Below are 9,703 nucleotides of genomic sequence, written 5' to 3'. Positions count from 1 at the left end.
CATATAATACAATAAAGTCCCATATAAAATTATGTTTCTAGCAATACTTTAATTTTGCCTTTGAAAGTAACACTCCAATGTCCATTTTATATATATATATATATATATATATATATATATATATATATATATATATATATATATATATATATATATATATATATATATATATGCCAACGCAACATTTGGCATGTGCATAAAAAAACGGCTCACAACTGGGAGTCGGGTTTCATCGTTCACTTAATAGAGCCGTCCAAAAAAGTCGATTTGTTCGCGAACCTCACTTCTATCATGTCGAAGTCAGAAGACTTCTAGAGTCAAAGAGATGACAATATACTCATATATAAAGCCGCTGTTTACGAAATTACTGTAAAAAAAAGAAAAGAAAAAAAGAATATATTTGTAGTAAAGTCCTACATTATTACGACATGCGGGGAATTTTAAAATAAGTCATATAACTAGATATACAGGACAGTCTTAATTAAGACCTAGGGAGTTATTTTTTTACTAGTGAAAGGAAGGTAGAAATGAAGGTTATTTCAGGTGTTGGACACTCCCGACACAGAGAGAGCTGCTGCCTTGAAAAGCAAGTTTATTTTTGGTGTCTTGACATTAGAGCTCATCTGTCATGGCCGCCACCCTACTTTGTGAAGTTCCATCTTGTTCGTCTTCTTCCTCCCAATGATGCATACTCTTTCATAGCGACGCGGTGAGTACACTTCTGCTTCTCTTCACTGACATTCGTCGAAGCCCTGTCAAATATTCGGGGGGAATTGTCGATATAACCATGTTAATTCAACTATCTTGTCAATTTCTTGACCATTTGTACAGCACGGACTCGGGGAAGTAAGATCCGGATGTTAACATAATAATGGCGGACATCGTGTCCCGCCAAACAATTAGGCACCAGCTTTGCATCCAAAGTTAACTTGTGTCACTCTGAACTTATTGTGTTTTATTACCGACATAACGTGACATGGGAATCATAGGAAAACAGTTTGGAATGTATATTTACATGACTAGTTTTAATACATTTGACTATAGACATCTTATAAGTAGAGGCAGCATTGGCTGCTGTGACGCGAGAAATTCGGCCGCCATCTTGAAGTGGTGACGAGAAGCCGGCGAGCAGCCTAAACCAGGCCTGGGCAATTATTTATAATAATAATAATAATGGATTAGATTTAATATCGCGCTTTTCTATTGTTAGATACTCAAAGCGCTCACAGAGAAGTGGGAACCCATCATTCATTCACACATGGTGGTTTGATTGATTGATTGATTGAGACTTTTATTAGTAGGTTGCACAGTGAAGTACATATTCCGAACAAATTAATTGACCACTAAATGGTAACACCCGAATAAGTTTTTCAACTTGTTTAAGTCGGGGTCCACTTAAATTGATTCATGATACAGATATATACTTTCAGATATATACTATCATCATAATACAGTCATCACACAAGATAATCATCAGGGTATATACATTGAATAATTACATTATTTACTATCCGGGGTGTGGGATGTGGAGAGGGGGGGTTAGGTTTGGTTGTTATCACTTCAGTCATCAACAATTGAGAACAGAGAAATGGACATTGAAACAGTGTAGGTCTGACTTGGTAGGATATGTACAGCAAGTAGTGGACATAGAGAGAGAGAGAAAGAGAGAGAGAGAGAGAGAGAGAGAGAGAGAGAGAGAGAGAGAGAGAGAGAGAGAGAGATCATAAAGCATAAGAAAAAGTAACTACATTTGATTATTAACAATCCGGGGAGGGTGTTAGTTTAGCGTTGAAGTTGCCTGTAGGTGTACTTTTATTGCGGTTTTGAAGGAGGATAGAGATGCCCTTTCTTTTACACCTGTTGGGAGCGCATTCCACATTGATGTGGCATAGAAAGAGAATGAGTTAAGACCTTTGTTTAGATCGGAATCTGGGTTTAACGTGGTTAGTGGAGCTCCCCCTGGTGTTGTGGTTATGGCGGTCATTTACGTTAAGGAAGTAGTTTGACATGTACTTCGGTATCAGGGAGGTGTAGCGGATTTTATAGATTAGGCTCAGTGCAAGTTGTTTTACTCTGTCCTCCACCCTGAGCCAGCCCACTTTGAAAAAGTGGGTAGGAGTGAGGTGTGATCTGGGGTGGAGGTCTAGAAGTAATCTGACTAGCTTGTTCTGGGATGTTTGGAGTTCAGATTTGAGGGTTTTGGAGGTGCTAGGGTACCAGGAGGTGCATGCGTAATCGAAAAAGGGTTGGTGGTAAGCTACATTTGTTGCCACAACTGCCATGGGGTAGACTGACTGATGCGAGGCTGCCAGTTTGCGCCTACGGCCCCTCCGACCACCACCCATCATTCATTCACCAGTGTGAGTGTCACCGGGGGCAAGGGTGAAGTGTCCTGCCCAAGGGCACAACGGCAGCGATTTTGGATGTCAAGAGGCGGGGAGCGAAACCTGCAACCCTCAGGTTTCTGGCACGGCCGCTCTACCCACTTCGCCATACCGCCCCATTATTTTGACTCGGGGGCCACATTTAGAGAAAAAAATGTGTCTATTTTTATGTATCTATTTTTAGGAACACTAACACAAAACCTCACAATAATGTCTGATTGAATGCTAAAAATGTTATAACAGACCGCCTTAAAAAACGTAATGGAATTTTACATTTTTCTATGAACGATAAAACACTGAATATAGACGAAATATGAATGCCACACCCCCTTTCGATCGACATATTTTACAATCAAGTGAAACGCAACAAAAATGCAACACACAGTGAAATATGAACGCGAAGGGTACAAAATAAACCCACCTACAATCTGATATATTTGATGCATCACTAAGCTTTAGAACTTTGTTGTGAAACTCTCCTTCCGCGTCTGTGGAAACGCTTCCCGCCCACACTGCTTGGTGCCTCGTCTGAGCTGCTGTGACATAGATGACCATAGTAACTAATTAGATGACCATAGTAACTAATTAGATTACCATAGTAACTAATTCAATTACCATAGTAACTGGTATATCATCCATAAACGCAGGTTCCAACCATAGAAATACTTTGTATAGTTCAAGACTTGCGGTCATTAGAAAACATCACTGCACATCATAATGGCAGCTAGTTTCCATCTTAAAGATCTAAAAAAATGATTTGGGAATGTCCGGCGGGCCAGATTGAAAAGTTTATCGGGCCGCATGTGGCCCCCGGGCCTTAATTTGCCCAGGTCTGGCCTGAACTGACAGTTGACAGGTGTTCAGCGTTTTCCTGCTCAAATGAGCGGACTGTTGAAAATAGGAATCGGGGGATTACTTTTCACAAGTAAGATTTAACATTAACGTACTATTGGTTGTGTTTTGTGAAACAAATATTAGCACAGAGTTGAGAAGGAGCAAAGATCTTCAATAGTACTGAAATCGTAGCCGCTAGCAAACAAAAGTATGACCATAATAGAATTGCTTGTCAATTAAATTAATTAAATTTAAAAATGTATAAGTTTTGAAGTAACAATATTCAAATACTAACATTGTTGGGTAAGACAGAATTTGGTTTTATTCTGAGTCCTTGGGTTTATATAATATGTTATGCATGGTCAGATAATTCTCAAGTTTAAAGGACATGCAATTGTATGCAGTACATGTATTTTTTGCTGTCAAAATTGGAAAAGAACGAGTATGTTTAATAAGAAAGATGAAGTACTGTATTGCCTCACATTATTTCCAGGGCTTTGCGGGCCACATCTGGCCCCGAGCCTTGAGTTTGACATGTGTGCTGTATAGTCTATCTTAGTTTTACCTGGAAACATATCTGGCGGAACAGCGCCCCCACTTGGCTTTAAAGAGGCACATACAACAATGCACAACATTAGGCGCGGTGCAGGAAGCAGTAGGCACCTGTGGAATGATGTGTTGACATTTTGTTGCCTCTTCTTTTGTCTAGAGACATACGACTGTTGATCACTCCATCATGACGAAAGAAGAAGAGATCCCTGACTGGGTGGGTGCCCAGGAGTTCTATGACAAGTATGACCCCAAGGAGATTCTGGGAAGGTACCGTATGTACTTTTAGATTAAAACATCACTTTCACTATCCACAATCAATGAGAGTAGATGTAGTGAGAATTTAGTTAACATGCCTTTGGTGCTCCATACATCCCTGAGGCATGTGAGTAGACAATGAGTGCCCTCATTGTCATTCCCCTCCATCTGTAGCGCTGTTACTTGAGCGACACTGTTGGTGAGGTATGTTCAGAGCGGGTTTTCACATTACTGCACATCACTTCATCTCTTTTGATTAGTGAAGGAACGAGACACAAATGCTGGAAAGCAATAAAACATCAATTCAGTGTGAAGCATTTTGGTCGTAGCTGCAAGGGTGTAGAATTACACTGAGCCAATATTAAGATTAAGATTAAAGTACCAATGATTGTCACACACACACTAGATGTGGTGAAATTTGTCCTCTGCATTTGTCCCATCCCCTTGGGGAGCAGTGGGCAGCAGCGGCGCCGCGCCCGGGAATCATTTTGGTGATTTAACCCCCAACTCCAACCCGTGTTGCTGAGTGCCAAGCAGGGAGGTTATGGGTCCCATTTTTATAGTCTTTGGTATGACTCGGCTGGGATTTGAACTCCAACCTACCGATCTCAGGGCGGACACTCTTATGTTCTCCTTCATGCGGTCATGCACAAGATTCAAGTTCAAAACAGCTTTATTTGTTGCTAAGGAGGCAGCACAGAGCATATAGCAAGGTTGTCCAAACATTTTTCTACTGAGGGCTGCACACTAAAAAATTTAAGCATGTGGGGGCCATTTTGATGTATCATAAAGATGTTATAAATAAGTAATGGATATATTTATTAACATTATTCAACTCTTAAATCTCAAAATCAACTTCAACTCTACCTGTTGATATAAAGTAAGATGTTTTTTTGTTTGTTTTATGCCCTTTTTGTCAAAGAAAATTCTGTTTTATGGCAAAAACACAAATTATGCAGTATGTCCCCCACCCCACAAAAATAAAAAATGGAATATTTGATGTGAGGAAGATGGAGCCTAAAATAGGTCAATAATTTATAACAACATTGCTTTTAATTCATTATTCTTTTTTGGAGCAATGACAGTTTAAAAAAGTATCCCACTGTAATTATTGGGAATTTAAAAGTGCTCCACTGATAAAAGTGTTAAAAATAAGTCTTAATTTGTATTTATTTTTTTACTTTCAACAATTAAATCAGTGGTTCAACTTCAGTTTTTATTATTTGTTTTAAATTTTTTTGTTTTATAACCTTTTTGTCAAATAGTTTATTTTATTTTGTAAACACACAAAATATTAAATATTCCACCTTTTTATGTTCTTTTTATTTATTTATTTAATTTTTATAGTATTTTTAGAATACTCCGCGGGCCGCTAAAAAATTAGCTGCACTTTGGACACCCCTGGAATGGCACACCACAGATGGGGATAACACTGTATAGAGCAGCACACGTGGAGTAGACACTGGAAAATCTGAAAACTACGGACTGGAAAGCGGTTAGCGTACAAATCAGTCAGTAATTGCACATATCAATAATATTTAAAATGCTGGCCTTTAAAAGGCTGTTAGTTTTTATTTTCTAAATGTATTTTATATTCAGTACAGAGTAATGATTCAATAGCGACATTCACCATATTTGTTGCTATTTTTGGAATAATTTCCTTAGTGTGCCTGGTTTGTTCCCGGAAATATTTTATTGGCTTATGGGGCAGTCACGGTTAAGCCCTATAAAGTCTGCCTAGCAACAAGTAGCCGGGATAAATGTATGACTTGATCTGAGCAATTATGTTGATCTATATCAGGCCTCTGCAAATTAAGGCCTGTTATGCTTTGCAATCTGGCCCGCCGGACATTCCCAAATAATTTTTTAGATCTTTAAGATCGTAACTGCAGCTGCCATTATGATGCGCAGTGATGTTTTTAAATGGCCGTGAGTCTTGAACTATACAAAGTATTTCAATGGTTGGAATATGCGCTTTGGTATAGTATACTAGTTACAATGGTAATCTAATTAGTTACTATGGTAATCTAGTTAGTTGCTATGGTAACCTAAGTCACAGCAGCTCAGACGAGGCACCAAGCAGTGTGGGTGGGGAGCGTTTCCACAGAGCGGCCAGCCTGAAATGCGGGTGTCAGGGACAGACGCGGAAGGAGATTTTTACAACAACGTTCTAAAGCTTTGTGATATATCAGATACATCAGATTGTAGGTGGGTTTATTTTTTACCCTTCGAGTTAATATTTTGCTGTGTTTGTTACATTTTTGTTGCGTTTCACTTGATTGTAAAATATGTCGATCGAGCGGGGGTGTGACGTTCATGTGTTGTCAATATTCAGTGTTTTATCCTTCATAGTTAATATTGTAAATCCCACATGTTTTATTTTCATGTACATTCTGGGTGTCTCATTTGTTAAAAAAATTTAAAATTCTATTCCGTTTTTTCGGGCGGTCCGTCATAACGTTTTTAGCATTCAATCAGACATTGTGAGGTTTTGCATTAGTGTTCCTAAAAATAGGACCCAAGCAGACATACTGTACGTCAGATTTTCACAGCTTCGATATATATATGTACCGGCCCACAGACACATTTTTTCTCTAAATTTGGCCCCCCGAGTCAAAATAATTGCCCAGGCCTGATCTATATTCTACTAGATCCATTTTCAAATGCCACACATGTTGCTGCTGCGTAACATATTTTCTAATAAAATTGTAGATTTTTTGTAGGTGGTGCACGTCAACAAGTCTACTTGCAACACAAGCGTAGATTAAACATGTAAGGCGTCTTCTGCCACGCAGGGGAGTAAGCAGTGTGGTGCGTCGCTGCGTCGACAAACGGTCGTCTCAGGAGTACGCCGTGAAGATCATCGACATCACCCCTTCAGACAAGACGACCCCGCAGGAGATCGAGGAGATCCGGGATTCAACGGTGAAGGAGATCGACATCCTCAAGAAAGTGTTTGGACAGGAGAACATCAGTAAGCACACTTGGAACTCAAACACAACTGTTAACTTTGTTCACTTGTTGTCTCACTAACCTTTGCCAAGTTGTTTAAATGTCTAATTCAGTATTTCCCTGCAGTACAGCTAAAAGACTGTTATGAATCCAATGCCTTCTACTTCTTGATTTTTGACCTGTACGTAAGCTCAAGTAAGAATATTCCACTTACAACTCTGTTATTTAATTTGAATACTTGTCTTATAAATCCCAGGATGAGGAGGGGGGAACTTTTTGATTACCTCACAGAGAAAGTGACTCTGAGTGAGAAGGAAACAAGGTGACTCGACAAATCCGCCCCATACCTCGTCTTCATGCTTTCACCCTCACCAGCCTTAAGGGTTTTCTCCATAGGAAGATCATGCGTGCTCTGCTGGAAGTGGTTCAGTTTCTCCACGAGCAGCACATCGTCCATCGAGATCTCAAGCCTGAGAACATCCTTCTGGACGACGAGATGAACATCAAACTCACCGACTTTGGCTTCGCCGTGCAACTCCAATCAGGACAGAAACTCAAAGGTTAGAGCTTGTAAATGTGGTGTATTGTTGGCCTTGCCGCCTTTTTCCGGGCAGAAGGGCGGCAGGGTTGTGTAACGGATCAAGGATGACGCCGGTGAAGTTCGTTGAACAAAGACTTAACCTCTCTCTCGTGTGCCAGAACACACCCTTCTTTATAGCCCCTGTTCTACGTCCTTTGTTTTAACGTTGACGCCTACAAGTCTGGCCCTGAACCGTGTGGGTTTGGACAGGTAACAAGTTCCATATACTGTATGTTGTGCCCACACACTATACCTACTTCTGTCATGGGGGCCAACATGAGCTGGAGTTTAGATGTTTATATTCAGCTACTTCCTCTGAATTCCTGCATTTCCCCTTATGTCTCCGGACCCTTTAGGGCCTCCCTTCTCACGCCATCTGTTTCTGGGTCTAACTTTTAATGTCCAATTTTTAACTAAGAATCACCCCTAAGCAACTATGGGGCATAGAATTGGATGTTTGTTGACACACCACGCTCTCAAGACATGTACTTTCACAAGTTGACAGATACTACATAAACAATATCAATGTATCAATTCACAGAGAGCTGGCACAAACGGTCATTCCACCCGAATTGGAGTGGGATACATTGTGGTTGTCAACGACCATGCATTTGTAGTTGTTTTTTTATCACAGTCGTATGGTTTATTTGTTTCTGACATGCTTATTACAAGAGTTAAATTAATCTCTGGTTATATTTACCACTTGTCTGAAAAGGAGTAGAAACAAGCACAGTTCATTTAATCGAGAGCTTTCGAATGTCATTAAAAAGTTATAAAAGTCATTAAATGGATTTTGTGAAAATTAATGCCTTAAATGGCATTAATAATATGTAACTACAATGTCCAGAGGCATTTAAAAAAATCATACAATTGAAGGTCTGGGCAGATTAGTCAATAAGTCGATTAAAGGAGCGATAAATGAAAATAAACTTGGTAACTTTTCACGGCATCGAAAATGGCTACAGTATGTCTGTGTTAGTTAGGAGTAAAACAGATTATGACAAAGCCTGTGGGAATATTTAAGATTAGATTAAGATTAAAGTACCAATGATTGTCACACACACACTAGATGTGGTGAAATTTGTCCTCTGCATTTGTCCCATTCCCTTGGGGAGCAGTGGGCAGCAGAGGCGCCGCGCCCGGGAATCATTTTGATGATTTAACCCCCAACTCCAACCCTTTGTTGCTGAGTGCCAAGCAGGGAGGTTATGGGTCCCATTTTTATAGTCTTTGGTATGACTCGGCTGGGATTTGAACTCCAACCTACCGATCTCAGGGCGGACACTCTAACATTTCATCTTCAAACTGAATGAACAACATGAGCCCATCAGCGCAAACGAAGCTGATGGCATTGGCAACAAAAAAGATGACAAAACTGTCAGGTTCAAACACTGATGACATCTATTAATCAGACAAGAAGCAAGGAATCATGCAGAGACAGAGTTCAATTTAGCTCATGAGGAGAACGCATGGAGCTGCACACTTAGTCACAGTCTCACCCTACGCTGTAAGGTTCAGCTCCCGCGTGCCTCTATTTATTCAAGAGTTCCACAGTCAACAACACTAAGGCCGCCTCTAAAAGGAGTGGTCACATATATTATGCAAAGCAGGTCCAGGACGCACAATACGTGACGGAATGTGCTGGGGGCCGTGTGATTTCGCCTTGTCCCCGCTTCGTCTGCGTGTTGTCATCTTATCTTCGTTGAGGTCCTTGAAGTCTCTGCTTCGTCTGCGTGCTGTCATCTTATCTTCGTTGAGGTCGTTGAAGTCCTTGGCTGTTAGAACAAAGATAACATCTACGGCTGAGGCCACCCCTCAGACAAGAAGTTTTTGTCCTAGCACAGATTAGAAAAGTGTAACTTCAGCACAATAGCTAAATAACTAAAGCAACGGACTTTAAGCGTACTAAAGTTAGTGTAATAATATATACATAATTATTCTAACAAAAACAAGCCGCCTGACAGTTTTTCCAATTGGGGAGAAAAACTGCACTTCAAAATGCTCAATATTTATTCAAGTGCAATTTCTGCTTACGCAGATTTAGAGTCCATTGTATTTTTGTGTTTGTTTACTTATTTAGGATAATTAAATTATTGACCTTCTAATTACAATGGTAGGAATATGTTTATTGTGTTTTAAAAGGGTT

At 40.0% G+C, this 9,703-nt stretch overlaps 1 protein-coding gene across 5 annotated transcripts in view; it reads left to right on the top strand.

Annotated features, from left to right (window-relative positions):
* The first annotated feature begins 284 nt into the window (after nucleotides 1–284).
* Nucleotides 285–9,703, top strand: part of LOC133663576 (phosphorylase b kinase gamma catalytic chain, skeletal muscle/heart isoform-like) — a 29,520-nt gene continuing 20,101 nt past the window's right edge. For 4 of the 5 annotated variants that reach the window (XR_009828378.1, XR_009828377.1, XR_009828376.1 and 1 more), the window contains exons 1-5: nucleotides 285–709; nucleotides 3,928–4,037; nucleotides 6,821–6,999; nucleotides 7,104–7,299; nucleotides 7,374–7,537. Coding sequence is in view for 2 of the 5 variants with exons in the window: in XM_062068139.1 (XP_061924123.1) it covers nucleotides 3,955–4,037; nucleotides 6,821–6,999; nucleotides 7,104–7,299; nucleotides 7,374–7,537 (622 nt within the window). In the remaining 3 variants the exon portion in view is untranslated. The remainder of the gene's footprint in view (nucleotides 710–3,927; nucleotides 4,038–6,820; nucleotides 7,000–7,103; nucleotides 7,300–7,373; nucleotides 7,538–9,703) is intronic. The other variant, XM_062068140.1, reaches the window with a different exon arrangement.

This window comes from Entelurus aequoreus, linkage group LG13 (genome assembly GCF_033978785.1).
Source record: "Entelurus aequoreus isolate RoL-2023_Sb linkage group LG13, RoL_Eaeq_v1.1, whole genome shotgun sequence".
NCBI lineage: Eukaryota > Metazoa > Chordata > Actinopteri > Syngnathiformes > Syngnathidae > Entelurus > Entelurus aequoreus.
Note: the sequence above shows the minus strand (reverse complement) of the source record. Positions and strands in the feature narration are given on the sequence as shown.